Source organism: Lytechinus variegatus, chromosome 11 (genome assembly GCF_018143015.1).
Source record: "Lytechinus variegatus isolate NC3 chromosome 11, Lvar_3.0, whole genome shotgun sequence".
Taxonomy (NCBI): Eukaryota; Metazoa; Echinodermata; class Echinoidea; order Temnopleuroida; family Toxopneustidae; genus Lytechinus; species Lytechinus variegatus.
In genome coordinates, this window is record NC_054750.1 from 27,601,603 (window position 1) to 27,622,504 (window position 20,902).

The 20,902-nt window shown below is 37.4% G+C and overlaps 1 protein-coding gene across 4 annotated transcripts in view; it reads right to left on the reverse strand.

The window, feature by feature from the left end:
- Positions 1–20,902, reverse strand: part of LOC121423990 — a 68,754-nt gene that overhangs the window by 31,010 nt on the left and 16,842 nt on the right. For all 4 annotated transcript variants that reach the window (XM_041619548.1, XM_041619550.1, XM_041619551.1 and 1 more), the window contains exons 3-5: positions 18,571–19,611; positions 2,330–2,521; positions 1,427–1,659 (exon numbers count right to left, since the gene is read on the reverse strand). In XM_041619548.1, coding sequence (XP_041475482.1) covers positions 1,427–1,659; positions 2,330–2,521; positions 18,571–19,611 — 1,466 coding nt within the window. The remainder of the gene's footprint in view (positions 1–1,426; positions 1,660–2,329; positions 2,522–18,570; positions 19,612–20,902) is intronic.

Sequence of the window (20,902 nt, forward strand, 5' to 3'; positions counted from 1 at the left end):
TGTTCAGTGATACTTGATTACTCTAATGTCCAAGTTTAATGAACTAGACCAATAAACTTTCAAAGTTATGATGATACCCCCGATTCGGCCAAAGTTCATTGACCCTAAATGACCTTTGACCTTAATCATGAGAACTGAAACTTGCACAAAATGTTCAGTGATGCTTGATTACTATTATGTCCAAGTTTCATGAATCAGATCCATAAACTTTCAAAGTTATGATGGGAATTCAACAGATATCCCCAATTCGGCCAAAGTTCATTGACCCTAAATGACCTTTGACCTTGGTCATGTGACGTGAAACTCATGCAGGATGTTCAGTGATACTTGATTAACCTTATGTCCAAGTTTCATGAACTAGGTCCATATATTTTCTAAGTTATGATGACATTTCAAAAACTTAACCTCAGGTTAAAATTTCGATGTTGATTCCTCCAACATGGTCTAAGTTCATTGACCCTAAATGACCTTTGACCTTGGTCATGTGACATGAAACTCTAATAAGATGTTCAGTGATACTTGATTAACCTTATGTCCAAGTTTCATGAACTAGGTCCATATATTTTCTAAGTTATGACGTCATTTCAAAAACTTAACCTCAGGTTAAGATTTGATGTTGACGCCGCCGTCGCCGCCGTCGGAAAAGCGGCGCCTATAGTCTCACTTTGCTTCGCAGGTGAGACAAAAATCATAAAATCTAAGCTGAAAAAAAGATCACACTGAAGATCGCCAACACAGATAGGCACACGTGGGACAGTGTATATTATTATGCCTATTTCTCAGCAATTACACAATTTCTTCAAGAATCCTTTGGCACATATTTTTTATTCACACAAACAAGACACTTGGGTGGTCATTATATTGGATTCTGTAAAAAGTCATTTTGAGATTGTTGCCACAACTGGCATTTATCTTTAAATAGCCTGTGGTATAACAAGATCATTCAGGTAGTGACCCAATTCTAAACTGAGAACTCATGCCCATAGCCAAATAATTCAAATTTTGTGCAATGAGAGCTCAATCAAACAGCTGATCGTAGGGAGAAGAAATTAGGAATCAAAAGCCTGGAGGTGTTACATATTCACATCAGTAGGACTAGGATGTCTAGGATAGGGGTTTCACAAAGATTTAAGCTTGACTATAATCGCATTTAATTCCCACTTGCATGTAGTATATAAGGCATCCTTGCATTGGTCAGATCATATTTAGTGGGCACACACTACTGCATAGTCGTCAAGGAGGTTACACATTGGATACTGTGTGCGCGATGGCATTAAGCATTACCCAAGGTCACACTTAACTCTTGTAAAACACCATCCTGGCTACTTTAGATCGCCAATTAGCCATAACCCTTCTATGTATTTTTACCTCTATGGCTAATAAAAAGCTCATATCAAAGTAGATTCAAACATCCTTCTTAACCCACCTTGTGATACCAGTCTCCCGCTGGAAGATGCTCTCTGCAGAGATCATCTTCCCAGAGGACAGGACGTAGAACTCGGTGTCCGGGTAGACCTTGGAGAAGTTCTTGGCGATGTTGTAGTGCTTGTCTCGCCTCTTGTTGATTCTGGTGGTGTAGAGCCACGGAATGACCAGCATCTCCGTTCTCGTCGTCTTGTTTATGAAGATCTCCATCTGCTCCGTGTCGCTCTGGTTGACCTTCAAGTCAGAAGAAAATACAAATATAACTCTTGTGACCAACATGGTGTCTGTAAAAGACAGTTCAAGAACAAACTTGCATAACTGGCAATTTATCTTTAACGGGATTCTGTCATTTTGACAATACATACATGTACATGTAAACATGCATGTATTTTCATATCGTGACAAAAAGGGTGTGTAAAACAGTTCTGGGACAACTTCCCAATGACTGACAAGTTGTCTTCAAAGAGATCGTAATTTGATACAAATAAACTATCAAACACTTGTGACCAACAGGGTTGGTACAACACAATTCTAAAACAGGTTTCCTAAGACTATCAACAAGTTTCTCATGACTGGTAATTTGTCTTTGAAGGGGATGTCTTTTTGAAAATACAATATGGCCTACACAGTTCTTGGACAACTACCCAATGATTGACAAGTTGTCTTTGCAGCGATTTTCATTTGTGCAACAAGTTCTCTGGGTAGGGCCAGTCTTTTTTTTTTTTTACTTTATTTGTCATTTATTTTCTGTTTACATTTTAGTCTTTATGAGTTTCTAATTGGTCTATATATATGCTGCACTTTCGAGAACCAAGAAGCACAGAAACAAAAACTTATTTCACTAGACAATGAAGCAAAGAAAATAAACATCTAAATCAAGAATGACATTCAACAGGAAAAATACCTTCAACAGGTTGACATGGCCCATGACCCGAACAGTCGTCTTGGATCCTACATCTTTCTCATAGGTACTGGTGGGGGCGCTGTTCATGCGCAGGACGCACGGATAGGTGTCGATCTGCGCACCAGCGCTGCTGTTAAGAAGTTGACCAGAACTGGAGATCACCGCACAGGAACTGCACTGCAGTCGTAATTTCTGGTTTACGAGAAAGGAGAGGAAATGTCAGATCATTAATGTCTAAGATATATTCATAGAAACTTATTATCTTCAAATTTAGTAACTTGATGTTGATGGTGTTCTCAAATAGAAAACAAGGGAAAAATAAGCATGCTGCAGTAATTTCCATTTACTATTGTTGACTGCTCAACTGCATAAATCCACTATATACAGAGACCACACAGATGCAGAAGCTAATGAATTACTAATAAGAATCAGCAGGGAAAGACTAGAAGTAATGCAATCTATATTCCAAGAACTCACGTTCAATCATTCACAGTAACAGGTTAATGGAATATTTGATCAACATGTCCCCAGGAAAAAAAAACAACTTCAAGTTAGAAGACTTTCAAGGAGAAGTTCACCCTCACAAAATGTTTATTATAAAAATAATTAGAAAATATTGGTAAGGGTTTGAGGAAAATCCATCAAAGTTTTAATAGTTATTAGCATTTTGATATTTTTCATTTGTGATGTCACATGTGAGCAGCATCACAGGTATCATGAATTTAAAACAAAGTGGAATTTTGTAAAAAAAAATGAAAATGGGTTTATTGCACATTATCATCAGAGAAATTATTTCACACCTGCTTATTATGAAAGAAGACAATTTTTGTCATCATGAACCATTAAAATATTGAAATTAAGGCATTTCAAATGATATGACATACGTGTATGGGGCACCTGCTCGTATGACGTCATAAATATAAAAACTTTCCTTATCTCTAATGGATTTTCCTCAGTCCTTCCACCAATATTTTTCACTACTTTCTCGTATTTTTACAATAAACTATCGTCAGGGTAAATTTCCCCTTTTGTAAAAGTCCAAGTTTACTAACTCCTACTAGTCTGCAGGCACAGACTCACATTTGAACAAATAATACCATGTCTAGGGTAGAGACTACTATACTCCAAACCTTATATAAATGGAATGGTAGAAGCAGTTACGGTATCTGAATGAATCTACACAGCAAAAACTGTGGTGTTAACCGGTGTACATAGAGGACCACACCAGTTATTTTACACCGGTGTTAAATTGGTGGTGTTAGTTTTACACCTATAGGTGTTATTACAACACCTATGGTTGTTACATTTACACTCTTTGGTGTTTTGTTCAATCTCTAGGGTGTTATTTTAAGTTAACACCTCAGGGTGTGGTACTCTATTAAACACCAATTGGTGTCAGTTTTAACACCACAGTTTTTACAGTGTACATGTAGTCTCGCCACTTTAGACTCTACACTATGCACTATACAAATACAGAAAGGTCTGTGCATACAGACTACATTCATACATGTACAGCACAATTCATTTTGTACATGAAGCACCTGTTTTTTTTTTCATTACTGAGAATTGTTATCATTGGCAACTTGCAATTCATTTATTACAACAACAAAGCAAAATCCTTGGTTTTGATTAGCTTAAAAATATTTTTTGCAATGAAAAGTTTAATTACTGGTGGAAAGGACACAAAAATACTTAGAAACACGTTTTAAAATGCCTTTCTGGTTGAACAAGAACGCACCTTACGGGTGCAGCTAGGAGACTATTTTTCTATAACAAGAAAACATCATCATTGATGGCCTGTATTTCTCCCCTATCACTGTCATAGATTGCTTATAATCCCATCCATCAAAAGAGCCACTTTATTCCCTTTTTCTAACTTCCTTGTTGCTTCTAATTTTCTCTTTTGAATGATCGATTCAATTTCTCTTTTCTAAGGAAGATGTCAAATGGGCTGAGGTAAAAAGTCAGGAAATTCTGTGTGGATAGCATGACAATATAGTTTTAGAAATAAATTATTGCTCTCAAACTGACTGATTTGTTTCTCAATATCATCACTTTGTTTATTATTCATTTGACATGCACTGTTTGCTAACCTTATTTTGCTCTTGAACTTATTTAATATTTTTTGTTTGTTATGAATTATGCATTCAACTGTTATTTGTCCGTGTTTTATTATGAATTACATATTTTGCCTTCATCTACATTGTATTTCATTATATTCTGATTGTTATATTTAACAGTATCTGTTCTGGTCCTTGGAACTTCCAAATACGTACAGTATATATTTTTTTAAATAAAACGTGAGAATGTCAATGAATAAAGAAAATATTGCCAATGATTACACCAGCATCTCAGCGTTGCCTTAGTCTTGCTACAGACTACCTAAAATGAAAAAATCCAATGAAATATCTTGAGAATCCTATCAAACCTAGAATATCAACATCCTCAGCCATGACAATGCAGAGTAATGCAAATGAATTTTCAATTTGACATCTTTTGAAAGGCACATCTATGCTTCTCAGCTGAAGGATCGTCGCTTGAATGTAATCGTAGTCATCTTGCATCTGCGAGGCACATCAAAATCAAGGCCTCTCCAAAGAGACCAACACATGAATTTTTTCGAAGCTGTCATCGCATTTCGACATTCCCGTCCATCACGATCACTATCTCGGGCCTGCGCTCCTCAATTCAGCCACATTGTTCCACCGTCAATGTCCCATGCATTCCGCTGGAGTTCATGCATTTTACATGAGAGAGCGGCACACTCATTCCCAGATCAGTTGAAAAGAGCCCCTCCAGAATGATTTGGAGGAGTCGTATCGGGGGCATAGCTACACAAAGATTTCCTAAAGGGGAACATACATGTAAGTTTGGGCATGCATGATATCGTAGAATATTGAGAGTTTGCAGAGGGGAGTTACCTGCTATGCTTGTAAGAATTCTTTTCAAGGATAATAGATGCATGAATTTTTCAATCATTATGAATATTCATTAGATGGGCTGATGATGTCACATCCCACTTTCCCTTTTCTAAACATGTGTGAATGACGGTTCTCCCATATAATAAAATAAGTTGCAGCAATGAATATCTAATGCAATTAATCAGTCATTCCAATTTTTTTTGGGTTCTCGAAGGAAAAAATTGAATAAACCTGATTTCATATAATAAAATACAAAATAACAGGTAGGGATATGACATCATTAGTTTGCTCATTGAATATTCATGAAGACATGCTTAGAACTGTTTCACTAGAATAGTGCAATCTTTAAAATGCCATACATGTACATGCAACTTTGTTATTCCTTGCCCGATTTAGACCAAATTTTCAGAGTTTTGTTTGTCTGATTTTTCTTAAACTGTTCAAATCATATTATTTTCATCCTGGAGTACCCCTTTAAGAAACAGCAGCCAAGATATAGAGAGGGTTGGCAAAGATAGAACTAAAAAAAAAATCAGCAATGAGTCTACATCTACTATAGATTGACTACTGTCTCACATTCTTTTACGAGATATTGACATTCCATAATCAAGACTTTGTACAATTGTACATGTAACAAGAGACTGGTCAATCTCTAAAAGCCTTATTGACAATATGTATATATCATGATGTTCAGTCCCACATATTCAAATCAATGTGCAGTAAATTTCCTTTTTGCTGACATTATAAAATCTGGTAGGCCTGCATGTATATATACCGATTCCAAACCTGACATACAAACTAATTCACATTTCTTTCAGTCCAATATTTATCCTCAAATGTCATGAATTTGCTTCTCCCATTATTCTGACCTTGGTCCCCTAACACAACGGTTAGCAATTAATTGTACGATTGATTTGTATGATTGATTGTACATTGTACTCAATGTAATCAATCATAATAAACATCATTAATTAATTAATTGTACGCTTGATTTGTATGATTGATTGTACATTGTAGTCAATGTAATCAATCATAATAAACATCATCGATGATTGCTAAGCTTCGTGTAACGGGCCCCCCGCATAGCATTTCCCTTGGAAAGGGAAATGCCTGTAATTTAAATCTCATGACAGTGATATTTCCCTTTAAACAGAGCTCATTTCTTCCATATGGGACCCCTGTACTTGTACTTCTGGCTGCTATCTGTAGCCCAAGTTATTGCGAGGTATTAACATAGGGCCCGGAACACAAAGCTTTATGAAACAATATCTTTACCTTTGATTGCACTGACTACAATGTACAATCAGTCATTAAATTCAAGCATACGATCGATCACTAACTTTTGTGTAACAGGACCTAGGGATACATATACAACATGCTGTGAGCATAACGTCTTTCAGATGACATCCCTTAATGACTTTCTTATTGCATTCAATACGCTAATGGGACAGGAGATATAATTTGTCTGCCGTTCAAAGGCTGGGCTTTTAATTAACCCAGCATTTAAAGATACAATAGGTGGTTTCAGACCGCCTCGAAGTTCGCCAGTTCCAGGTATTCTCTGATCGGGAAATTTACCCCGATCAGAAAATACCAGGTATTTTGGTAATGTGAAAGCAAACTACGCGTAATCTCCCCGAAAGAAAATACCCGCTAAATAGTAGGTACTTGGCGAAATTACGAGAACTTTCGCGGGGATTTTTCCAAGGTCGCAGGTATTTTGGCGATGTGAAAGCAAATTACGGGAACTTTTAGCCCAGCGTGTCGTTGGTCGTCGTTGGGCGCGGGAGCTGTGGGTGGCTGCTGGGCTAGTGATTTTGAATCTCGCACCTTGCCTGCTTATCAGACCATACTGCGCATGCTCGTAACTTCAGGAACTTATCCCGAAGGGTATGTTTCAGGGCGGTGTGAATGCAGGAATAATTAACGGGTATTTTTCAGCCTAAAAAAGTTCTCGTAATTTAACGGGGATTCTTGTGATCGAGGCGGTTTGAAACCGCCTAATGTAAACCCACCCTGTCCATGTAGGAGGTAACTAAGTCCTAAAGATTGGTGAAAGAATCTGTTATATAAAACGCTATTTACTATGTAATGAATTTTACAATATACACATTAAAGAAACTAGCATTACACTTTTTCAGAATAACGATCTGTTCCTAGTTCACTGGTTTGATTTCAAAAGACACATTTATAAGAAATGCAAAGCTATCACAACAAGGAGTGACAGTACAAGCCCCCCCCCCCCCCCCTGCCACCATAACACTTCCCCATCCCTTTATCCTGCCATACATGTATCATGGATACATTTTAAAGATTTTCAGACCTGTAAACAGTGCTATTGCCAAAAGCCACGCTGGAGCTTCTTAAATCTGCAGAGTATATTAGGTAATATGGTACAAGTAAGGTACTTCAGCAGGCAATATAAGGGGGCCATTTTCAGATCAAGAGAGGAATATACATCACACGTTCTGACCTCTTGTAGTTTCCAGGTTATATTAGATACCACTAATGCCCCGGCCGAGAGGCACCTATTATGACCTGTACAGCCGCCGTTCATCACTCATCCTTTTTTCATTAAGAAGTGGAATTAAAGAAGGCTAAGCTTCTTCACTAAGACATTCGGCAGTGCAATATTTAGTTGTAATGACCAAAAGAAAGGTCAATATAACATGGATGATTCCTATCACTTGACTGAATAGTACCAAGATTGGCCAATGCATAGAGTATCATCTGTACCTGCCCCTAGCCCCCCCCCCCCCCACAAAAAAAAAGGGGGCAGGTAAAAAGAAAGACTAAAAAATTAGCCTTATAAACTATAAAGAATGAAAAATATAATTTTTGTTAAAAATAATTTTGGAGGAAAAATTGGCAATAATAAGCCTTTTAAATCAGTCACGAGCATCCTTTAGTGAGAAATAAATTTGGCTTGCAGCCATATGATATACCAGCAATTATTCATAATAATATATGAATTTATGATAAGCTTTAATATGCCATCTTGTTTTGCACTTATGTCATCTAAAAAATAATGTGTTAATGAATTTATAAATTCATTAAATTCTACCTGAAACACAGATGGATTCACAATGCAAAATGCAAATGATAATTTCTAAGCAGAATGAGATGTTTAGTCAAGAGTGGACTCCTAGCCTCAAAATATGAAGGTTTTAATCAATTTTGATTGGGAGTAGATTCAGTAGAATTGAGGAAATCAATTCTGTCTTTTTAATAGAGGAGTAATAACTCCTACCCAAAAAAAATCAAATATGAACGCTTTTTTTACAGTAAAGGTCAATGGAAGCACACACGGGGACGCAATCGCTTTTACAATTCATAGATGATTTCCCAACGGTCTCTGAAGAGCTGCAGTAGCCGGAGACCTTTGAAGAATACGAAAATAAAGCCTCCATTATTAGGTTTTCTTTCTTACAGCTATTATAAGATGATTTACTTTAAAAGATGGGAATTTGAATGGAGGTGTAGTCCAAGTAGCCGAAGAAGAGAACTTTGAAGAATATAAAATTAAAGCCTGCAGTCCAGTGAGGAGCATTATGGCCCAGTGGATTTATAATACTTCTTCAGACTTTGAAACAAAGGGGTGTTGGTACAAATTCCAGCTCTGGCATAGTTTCGTCATGCAAGGAATTAATCCACATTGAGCTTCACTCGACACAGGTGAGGTAAATGGGTACCTGGTAGGAATTAATTCCTTGAAATACGTGCGTTCTGTAAGTAATTACGGCCTCCAAGCTAAAGCCGGGGTAATAATATCCAATTCCTTTGGAAGCGCATAGAGACGTTATAATAATATGATATGCATTATTCTAGAACTGTTTATTATCATAATTATTACCAGTAATCAGTTTTTGCACAGCTATTATATGTCATTCACATTCAAAGATTTGAATTTATAGATAAATCATGAAATGTAATAATAGACTACAAGATGTTTGATGTGATATAAAGTATGATATCCAGGAATGAAATCTATAACTATAATGTCCAAATTGGAATAAAAATGATGTGTACCTTATCTTTTTCAGTATACTTTAATCACATCCTACAGAATGAAATTGATTTTTTTTTTCAAAATTACATTCTGATTCAATAAGTCAGTCCATGAGAAAAAAAGCTGAAATTCACAATTTGAAAAAAAAAATACTGAATGGAATCATCTAGTCTCTCATAATCATATACCACCTGTACTTGGGAAACTACAGCAAAACTGAAGTCTTGTTTTGATGATATTTGAGGTGTCATGCTTGTTTTTGTTTGTTTTTTTTTCTAGGAAACCTAGGCCTTTAATTGCCTTTGCAAACAGCTTATAATTTACAAGCATTTCATATCAATATTTCATGATAACTCCTCTTCCATGCTCAATATAAATCGAGTGTGTCATAAAATTTCAAGCCGTCTAATTGCCGCTACTGACACTTCAAAGCTTGTACAGCGTGCACTCACAAAAGGTACATGTATAACACATGTATCTGAATATTCTTAATCTCAAATATAATTGACGGTCCACATGTTCAGGTAGGAAATATACTCCAGATTGCCTTTTTTTAGAAAAAAAATAATAATTCACTCTTTTTAATCCACATGCAGGCCAACTTGGCCTATAGTACATGTAATGTTTCCATTTCACAGTAGGTCTACTGTTTGCTCCTTGTTTCAAATTTGTCAATTTGGCGTGTAGGCCTAATGTATATTACTTTTAAATGAAAAGGAAGTAAATGCAATGAAAATATTGCACTGAAACTAGATTTACATGTACATGAATGCCCTACTAAAAAAAAAAAAAGAAATCTACATGTGATTCTTCAGCCCCTAGGGGTAGGGGGACCAGTCAAATATGTGACCCCAAAAACATGTTTAAAGGGATTTTTTTCAGTTTTGGACGTGGGCCGCACGTGCACCCGTTATTGGTATCAAAAACACTGATTTTCATGACAAAGGGTGGTTTTGAAAGACTGGTCAATAGTCAAGGCGGGGTCAAACGTATTCAGGGAATGTTTTTCGGTTAACAAAGTTTTTTTTTTAAAGACTAGCCAAATGTATCTAGGTTATTTTTTCCTTAGCTTTTTCCCCGAGGTCATATTCTGGAGACAACTTGTTAAGGGACCAAATTATGTACCTAAATAAAGCCCGCGAAAAACTTTTTTCATGGGTTATTTTGCAAACAGAGGAAAAAATCATTTAAGGGGTGTTGGGAAATAATTTGGTCACGCATGTGTACAGCAATACGCTTGACTGCCCCTCCCCCTTCCCCCACCCCCTCCCTTCATCTTAACAATAAATCACAACCAGACAGTAAAGAGGGGGAGAGGGAGGGATTGTACGTTAGGCCCATCATTGTGCAAAGGTAGTACATGTACTCTTTGAGCAAATCTCCAGCCATGAATACTAATTTCCCAAGTGAATTTGACCAAATGAGAACATTCCAGATAATGCAGAGGGACTTGTGTGTGCTTGGCCAAACGCTTTACGTGGCAGACATGTCCGTGGCACAGGAACTATTAAAGTCATATGAAAGTACAGGTACACCTTATGCCCAAGGTTTCCAATCACATGGGAGACTTAAAAGTTTGTTCAGATACGACTGGCACTACAAAACAAAGCTAACAAGACTACCCAGCAACGTTTTTGGTATATATGCAGGTATAAAAGCATAAAAAAAATCCCCGGAAATAATCTTACTTGCAGATGCAGTAGTAATCAAATTCTAATTGAATACCAATGATTTTTATTTAAAGATGCACAGGAAAAGGTAATGACATCACATGTCATTGAAATTGTGTATGTTAAGAGTGTACATGTATTTCTGCACGTTTAAATACAATTTCATCAAAAACTTTTGAAGGTGTATACATGTAAAAGAGGGACAAAATTATTTTCAAAATCTAAAATTCTACTGAGCCTAATGATACCATGTCTGAAAACAACATTATATTCAAGTAAAGATACACAGGATATGATGGCAATTTAGCCCCCCCCCCATAAAAAAAAAAAAGTTGCTTAACAGCCCCTATAAATTACATGTACAGTACAATGCAACTTTGAGTTCAGTTATTTTCAAGACAAAATGGTATTCCTTCGTAGTAAGTTTGGGAATTATTAAAACAGATGCAGGAAAAAATAGCCCAGACACAGACAAAGTGGATGTGCCATGGCCGAGTGGTGTCGAGAGCCTCAATGCACACAGGAAAGTCAGGGGTTCGATCCCTGACATAGCACTCCATGCCCTCAAGCAAGGCACATCTCCTTGGCTCTTTTATCTTACATCAAATAATGGTATCGTACCAAGATCCTGCAAACATAATGTACATGTGCATGTGTTTTATATCTAAAGAAAGAACAGAAATTCAATCATTTTCCCTGGTCTGAATGCCACTTACAAAATATGATATGTCAACAAGGACATCTCGTTCGTCACACCAACGATCTTCTGTCATTTTCCTGTATTACCTCTTAAACAGGATCTTACACCCTGTCTACAAGTCAATAGGTCATTTGCATTCCGAGATTCTTCACCCGGATGTCTTCGCAGAAAGCTCGGAAAATGTCCTTGATCTCATTTCACCCTCTGAAAAGTTCCACAATGAATACATGGAGTACCTCATGTTTATTTGTATACATGAAAATTGATTTCAGAGAATTTAATGCTATTAAAGGAAAGTAGATGTACATGTAAAATTTACTGTGTACAAAATAAAGAAGTATGTATGTGGGCCTATACACTAGTGTATAAAATGGAATTACAGAGCATGTACATATCTGTTTATAAAAGTGTAATTATGTATATCTTTCTGATTTATCTACTCCATGTACAGTAAGAAGAAGTTGCAAAGTGCACATGCACATTTTCAATAGTACGCAGGTATAACAGAGGCAGCAGAACTGTTTTGAAAGGGGGGGTGGTAGCTGATTATATAAAAATAACAATCAGATGATCATTTATTTGTATCTATGGGGCTGAAGCAACACCCCCTCCCCCCCCACACCAGTTAGTACTAACAAGATTTTAAGTCAACACAAATTAGGAAAAATAAACTCATCCACTTCACCAGAAATTAGTCACCACTTTGAACACCATTGAACTTTGATCACTAGCTTTCGCAGTCTTGCTCGTTTCATCATTCTTGAAATCACCAATTCATCTTTAAACACGAAAGCACCTACTGTCATTGACACTGATATGTATGCAATGCACTTGAATTGTTTGTTTAATTTGTCTTCACAGAAATATACTGATTGAGATTGAGTATTCAGGAAGAGCAAGAATTCAAGGAATTTTTATAATCTTATACATTAACACATGTATTACAGTACCTGAAGTGCAAAAAGCATAAAGCCTTGAAAACCACAAAATAGGGATACACGTAAATGCAAATTTTAGAATAAACATGAATCTGTGATATTCTAAAGCTCCATTGTGCAGGCAAGGATATTATGTGAATTCATAAAAATGCTAAATATCTTCCATAGCAAATTAGAAAAAACAATTCAAAGCTGAGTTTGCTATCAATTTTTTTATAACTAGATACACATACATCCGGTTATAATTTTTGGAAATCCCCCATACCTACCCCCTCAACAGGCCAGAACCACCTTTTGTGGGTCAACCTACAGAGTGTAAATGGGGCAAGATTGCAAAATGTTTCTGACATACATGTACATGTATCTTGAAGATAATGGCACGTATTCTGAGGTCGGGTTTACCTTAAACTCAGGTTTAAAGTTGTAGTTCAAGTATGGACAGCCAATTGTTACATAATCACTAACAGTAGAGATATCATACTTCAGCTCATTCGGCTCTCAAATCATTCATAATTGTGTAGGAGGTATAAATAGACGATTGTCTTCACCATTGATGAATCAGGAAAGAGCACAGTAAACGTAAGAAACATTCAACTTAATAAAAATTTTGACACTTATGGCTTCCCATAATTTTAGCACAGAGTTAGACCATGGTCTAAGTTAAACCTGACTTCAGAATACGGGCCATAGAGTATAAAGATAAATCTAACCTAGCATGTGAATGGAGCTTTAATTCGCTTCTCAGTCCATACATGTACAAGTCCAATGCTAATTCTCAGTGTGATATTGGCCACTGGTCAACTCATAAAGTACCAAGAGAGCAAGAGAAAAAGGGAAGTAAAAACAAAAGAGAAGATAGGATGGACCCCTTGCGCACCTCCAAGCTGGCAGGGCCTGCTGTAATGAGTATTATTCATGTCACGCAAACTCCTCTCCGGCTCCCATGACGACTTGCATCTGAGCAATCAAAGAGGTAAAAGAGGCGATCTCTAAACGTGCCTAACCATCGTTTTCAGCGTTAACAAAGAACCGGGGGAAAGAAGATCATGTTGGTTTTCCCTTGATAATGCTTAACTTTACTGCCCGACAGCCAGGGAGGGGATAATTACTTGTATAAGAGAATTTGCTACTTAAGGAAAGGGATGTGCCATATGGTACTGCATGTAGGTCATAATATAGCTTCATTATTAACTTCAAGACAAGATACGCTGTGTACATAGGCGGATCCAGGGGGGCCCGAGGGGCCCCTGCCCCCCCCCCCCTATTGGCGGAGCAAAAAAAAGAAAAAAAGGGGAAAAGAAAGGAAAAAAGAAAAGGGGAAAAGAAAGGAAAAAAGAAAAAAGGGAAAAGAGAGGAGAAAAAAGGAAGGCAAGCATAAGAGGAGGAGGAAGATGAGTGAATAAAATAAGATAAGGGGAAGACTTGGAAATTATTATTTTTTAAATCTTTCAAGTCGGGATATAAAATTTTCACTCGCGCTTTGCGCTCGCATTGCCTTTTAGGTGATATCTTGCTCAATATGGACCTTAAAATATCAAATTCTGAAGTCAATATACAAAACATATTTCAGCTGGGAAATTGAACTTTCATTATTTTGTTTTATTTACTAATTGATTTTTGAAAAGTGTAAAAATTTCTGTTTTATGGTCTGAATATTAACAATTTCTGCTTGCGCTGCGCGCTCGCAAAATTTGATTTGTCAGGTACCTATTATTTTCCTGTATTCCATGAAGTTCTCAAAATATCCCTATTTAGGTCAGATTGTCAAAACGTATCAGCTAGCGCTGCACGCTTGCATTTTGATCAGTGAGTTATGTATATCTCAATATTAATTCTAAAACAAACTACTTAAAATCACCATTTGATGACAATTAATTCATAAATTTCTGCTCGCGATCTGCGCTCGCATTGATAGATTTTAAACTCATGCATCTTATGCATAATTACAAAGTGCTTTAAATGTCCAGTTTTCAGGCCATAATATTAATAGATTTTGCGCTCTCATGCTTAGGAAGAGAAATAGGAAGATAGTCATCATTTTCTTATGATGACATAATGTCCTTATAGAATATCCCGGTCCTATGTCAAAACTCACAGTAACAATAATTGAAAATACATGTATCAGCTCTGTTTTAACTGTGATCCCTTTTCACCTCACAATTTTTACACAAAGTGCTTGCAATACAGAGCTTAAAGTGACCCCTTTTCAGATCTGAATATCATATATTTTTAGCTCGCGCTTTGCGCTCGCTTTATTGATTTTCATGGTAAAAAAGGTATTTAGAATACCCAAATTCTAGGTCGATATCTCAAACACACGTTTATTCAGATACGCAGCTTGTTCTCCATTTAAATAATTATCCAGTTTCAGATAACAATATTTGTGCTCGCATTATTAATGTATGAAAACTTCCAATAGCTTAACCTTTTCATGATTTACAAAACATGAATAGAGTGTCCAGAATTTTTCTGCTCGCACTTCGCGCTCGCATCAATAATGTTCAGTTTTTGTCTTATCCTTTCCACGATTACAAAAAGTGCTTAAAATTTACATTATTCATGTATAAATGTCAAAAATTTTCAGCTCGCGCTTCGCGCTCGCAATATTTGAATGTTGAAATATGTAACGTCTTCATGGCTAAGTTCAAGCAGTCCATAACAAATAAATTTTCGATCAGCTCATAAACGTATATACAAATTTTCCGCTCGCGCTCTGCGCTGGCATTATTAATGTAAGGAAGATCCCCACTTCCTCATCCTTTTCATGATTGACAAAACTTGAATAGAGTGTCTCGTTCAGTAGGTTTAAATCACGAAATTTTTTGCTCACGCTTCGCGCTCACACCAATCGTTTAGTTATATACCTATTCTGTTGAGTTACAAAAAGAGCTTAGAATTTCCATTCCTTAGGTAAAAATGTCAAAAAATTTCAGCTTGCGCTTCGCGCTCGCATTATTTGATTTTTAAAAATATGTAACGTCTTCATGGCTAACTGCAAGCAAGTCCTTAACAGTACATTTTCCATCAGTTCATTTCTGCTCGCGCTTCACGTTCGTAATAATTATTCACTTGCATACACATCTTTTTTCAGGATTGCCCAGAATGTTCAAAACTTTTAGAAAAAAGTACATTAAGATTCCAAAAAAATATAGCTCGCGCTCGCATTATATAAATAATGATTATGGTATTATATATTTATGTTTATTCATAAGAATAAAGCCAAGTAGTGACTAATAGGACAACCCCTTTAAAGAAACCAAAAATCCCGGCAAATATCATATTCGAGTGGCCGATCGGGGAAAATATGGCTAAAAAAAAATCCGGGCCCCCCCCTATTGGCGAAGGCTGGATCCACCCCTGGTGTAGGCCTACATATTGTAACAAGAGTATGAGAGGACAGCATGTGGAACTGTTTCCTTTTTTTATGAACTTCCTTTGATTATGTCTTGCTCATATAAAAAGGTTCAAATTCCTCCTACCCACAGATACAACACCTACATGTATGCCAAATATACCTCTGGTCACTGTTTGGTTTGTATATTCAAGCAATGCCCAGATTATTAATGAGTATTTGGGTCTTTATTAATTTCAACAAGATGGCATGTATTAAAAAAAAATAAACAAACAAAAGGAAACAAGAACATTTCTCTTCTAGCTATTACAATAAGATTTATTGACTGCAACAGTATGGTCCTTTTATTCTCAAATGAGTCAACACGGCCTACAATGTACATGTACATACATAGCAGGACCTGCAGACATTAATGTGTTTTTCTTTACAAACAAACACCAAAATACATTATTGAAGATGATTAAAGGTCAAGTCCACCTCAGAAAAATGTTGATTTGAATCAAAAGAGAAAAATCAGACAAGCACAATGTTGAAGATTTCATCAAAATCGGATGTAAAATAAGAAAGTTATGACATTTCAAAGTTTCGCTTATTTTTTAACAAAATAGTTATATGAACGAGCCAGTTACATCCAAATGAGAGAGTTGATGATGTCACTCACTCACTATTTCTTTTGTTTTTTTATTGTTTGAATTATACAATATTTCAATTTTTACGAATTTGACGATTAGGACCTCCTTGCCTGAAGCACAAAATTTTTTAAATAATGGAATTCCACGTGTTCAGGGAGGAATGAAACTTCATTTCAAACGACAATGACGAGAAAATCAAAATATTTCATATTTCAAACAATAAAAACAAAAGAAATAGTGAGTGAATGACATCATCGACTCTCTCATTTGGATGTAGATGGCTCGTTCAACTGATTTTGTGAAATGAAGTGAAATTTTGAAATGTCATAACTTTCTTATTTTACATCCGATTTTGATGAAATTTTCAGTGTTATGCTTGTTGAATTTTTCTCTTTTTATTCAAATCAAGTTTTTGTTGGGGTGGACTTGTCCTTTAATAACCACCTCTATCACAAACTGCATAGGAAATGGCGAAACCATAATATGCCCTCATCATGGCAAGGCAGCTTCTAACATACTTAGGTGTTGTGTCTTGCCTTCTTCACTCTGAAGAGTTTCAAGATTCACTAGCATTGGGAAAAGACAGAGTCCTTGTTCCTCATCAAGTTTCACTAGCATTGGAAAAAGATTGAGTCCCTGTTCCTCAACCAATTCTTTGCTGATTTTTAAAATGTCATGACAATAGCAACACAGAACCGGACACATTGACATATCTCGCAACTATTTAACTACACAACCAATGGCCCATATTCTGAAGTCAGGTTTAACTTTAATAGACCACGGTCCCGGGGGGGGGGGGGGGGGGCATTCAGTATATAATGCATAGTGGGTATGTGCCGCGGAGGGGAACCCCATTTTCACACTCAAATTTCCGTTCCAAGGCATAGCATTTTTGCCTTGTTGAGAAAAAGAACAAAGAAAGCCGCTCCAAGGCATAGCATTTTCTTCTTATCGAGAAAAAAGAAGAGAGAAATCCGCTCCAAAGCTTCGCATATTTTTCGTTACGCCACTCCGATCGCATTGAATGAGCCGCAATTTTGGTGAAAAGCGGCCGCAGAGCTCCCCCGGCGGAGGCCGCGCTAGCTGCATCATGCACACATGACCGTTCCATAGGGATGTATACGCACTCACACGCTGGCGATCCGTTCCAAGGACCCCCGTTTTCACAAACATTTGTCGTTCCGAAGCCCGTTCCGAGGACCCTCCTTTTTACAATAAGCCCGCTCCAAGGCCCCCGTTTTTTGTCTCGCCCGCGGCACACCCCCACCACTTTTTTGGTCGAGTGCCCCCCCCCCCCCCCCCCCCCACGGTCTAACTCTGTGCTTAAATGATGGGAAGCCAAAAGTTCAAAAGCTCTGTTAATATTGTACATTTCTTATGTTTACTATTTGGTTTCCTTTTGCTTTCATAATGAAGAAAAGTACTTCAGTTATAATTCCCAGACAATTATGAACAATTTGGGTGTCATATGAGTTAATAATATGAAAGTGTAATGTAAAGGATTTGTTCTCCAATTGGCTCTCCATAGTCAAACCACAACTTTAAACCAGGGCTGAATTTAAACCCTAGTTCAGAATACAAGACAATATGTTTGCCAAGTGTTTCCCAATGAGTATTGGGAGAAAACTGAGGAAGTAGTTCGATCCACAAGATTTACCATAAGGTTCACCACATCTCACCTGGTTCTAAACATTTTGAACAAAGCCAAAAATACAAGGATTTCAATGGAGCTCATAGATATGTGGCTACATGTATATCGTGGGCCCCATTAAACAGATTCCTACCAAGTTTGGGCTGTGGATCTTTTTCTTATCATGCTTCTCTGAGATACAGAGTTAAAGAACAATGAAATGCAAAATAGTAAAATATTGTGACGTGATCATCACTTTGCTAATTTATAGGCATCGAATTCTTCATGATGTTCGATATGCAGTCATTCCAGAAAGGAAAGAAAATCCCTAATTAATCCCTAAACAGTATTAGGTAAAGAAACTCACAGGATCAAAAAGATATACTTACCCTTCTCGTATCGATGCGATAGTATCCATCAACTTCTGGAGTTTCTGTGGAAAGTGGAGTACTGGTAGAATTACTAGGTGCTGTCGAATTAACTGAAGCATCCTTTGTAAGTTCTCGTATAATACTTGCCCTCGCAGCAGGCTTTGGTTTGCTTTCATCAACAAGGTCCTTTCCTATTAGCACACTTAGTAGACTAGGCCTGTCTGATTGTTTAACAGAGAGGGCGCTTATCTCACTCCCTTGTTTTGTCCTTCCTTTGTACGCAAAACGATCCTGGTTGATACCTATCCTCGCATCCCCAGGTAAGGCGTCGGTATCGTCTTGAATCCTATTTTTGAGCTTTCCAGGGAGATCCCCTTCTTTCGAGGAGCCATTGCTGGTCATGCTCCCATTTAAAATCCCGGTCAGGTGCGACAAGTGTTTTAAGCTGATCTCCGTCTCCTGGCGTATCTTCTGCATATTCCTCTCAATGGCAGCAAGGAGCATGGAGCTATTGTAAGAATTATATTTATCCTCCCCCAAGAGGTCATCTACATCGTCCCCGACCAGCTCGTGCAAGACGCCGGCCAACGAATCGTTGCGAGTTCTTCCCTTCCCGCTTTCCCTCCACAAATCCTCGTTGAGCGTCTCCGACAGGAGCTGCCCGTTGGATATGTTCCGTATAAGCACCAGAGTTGACAATTTACTACTATTGCCTGATCTACGTAATAAGCTTTCTTTGAGCGCGTCTAACCTGCTAGTTCTTTGCGGATACGTCCTTGAGGCGTAACGATACCTGAATTCCCCCGTTTCGGGGTCAAAGGGCAACCACACACTTGAATTCTCCCACCGATTTGTCGAGTTTTGCCGGTAAAGGTTTTCCGGGAGCCGGGTGGGTAAGGAGTCTTTGACGAGAGGCACATCGCTGGGCACGAAGAATAGTGAGTTGTATACACGTAATAAATTAGATTCCTCTTTCCAGCGTGTGTGCGAGAATGTGAATATCGCTATCACCATGGCGATGGCATACCAAACCAGTAGTATGATCAGCTTCCTGGTGGTCTGAAAAGTGACCAAATAAAAGAAATTAATAATTTTTTTTTGTTAAAAGGACATCAGATGCAAGATACTTCCCAATTTAGATTTACAAGTTTCCTGTACTATGCCATATCAGAAACCCAAAGACACACTTAGGGTGTGTTTATGCTTCCATTGCGAGGACAGAATCAGCGATTTCAAACATCGATTCAAAACGCCGATCATAAACGTGGTTCTGGGAGTGCTGTTTATGCGTAACTTTTCAGAGCAAATCATGATCTCCAGCTGGCTTCGCATCGTAAAGCGAGGTCAAATTGGGAGCGCCTTTTTCGAATGTTTTTTTTTTGCGATTGTTGTTATTACGTGGAGATAAGCATGGAGCAATACGACTGTATTTGCCCGCGGATTTTCATCTCGCCGAAAGCATGTACCAAATGACGTCATTTAAACACGTTTACGATCGTGGTTCCGTTTATACTTCCCCAGAAAGCCTGATTCTGGTCAAACGACGTTTACAAACGCACCTTTTTGTGAGGTTACGATCGGCGTATTGAAACAGCGTTTAAATGAAAGTAAGCATGGACGCAACAGTGTTTTGGACTAACCACGTTTGGAAACACTGATTCTGGCCTGAAAAGTGGAAGCATAAACACGGCCTTAAGTTTATGTTTTTGTACTTTTTGCTCATTGTATGTTTTTCCTTTGCTCCAGTCAAATTTTCTATGGAAATTTTATTCGCTATTACAGCATCTGGAAAGTCACTGGAACAAGCAGACTGTTATAACATACTATGGTTCACTCTCAAATATTTTACCAAATCAGAAAATAACAACTGCACTAAACAATAAACCAAAATATTATTCCCACAGAAAAAGACGAACATTCAATGGTGAAGAAGAGAAGGTTTTATCGGGGTTTCTTTCATTGAAGATGAGTTTTATTCATTATTAATCCTAAGGGTGCCTCACAAAGAGTTTAAAGATAAATGAAAGTTGTTGCTGTAAACACTGATTTCACGAGAAAGTCTGTAAAACCAGGCTTAATTGTCATTATATCATCGAGGATCTATATCTGGTACAGTTACATAAACAGAACTTTGTGAAATCTTGAAATCTACGCTGAAAATGTTCACACTGAAGTTCACCAACACAGATAAGCGCACGTGGGACAGTGTATTATTATTGCTTTGAATGTCGGCCCGACGCTTGACCCGAATCCTGTGCTTATTTGCTAATTTCTCAGCAATTACACAATTTCTTCCAGAATCCTTTGGCACATATTTTTTATTTATACAAACAGACACTTTGGTGGTCAT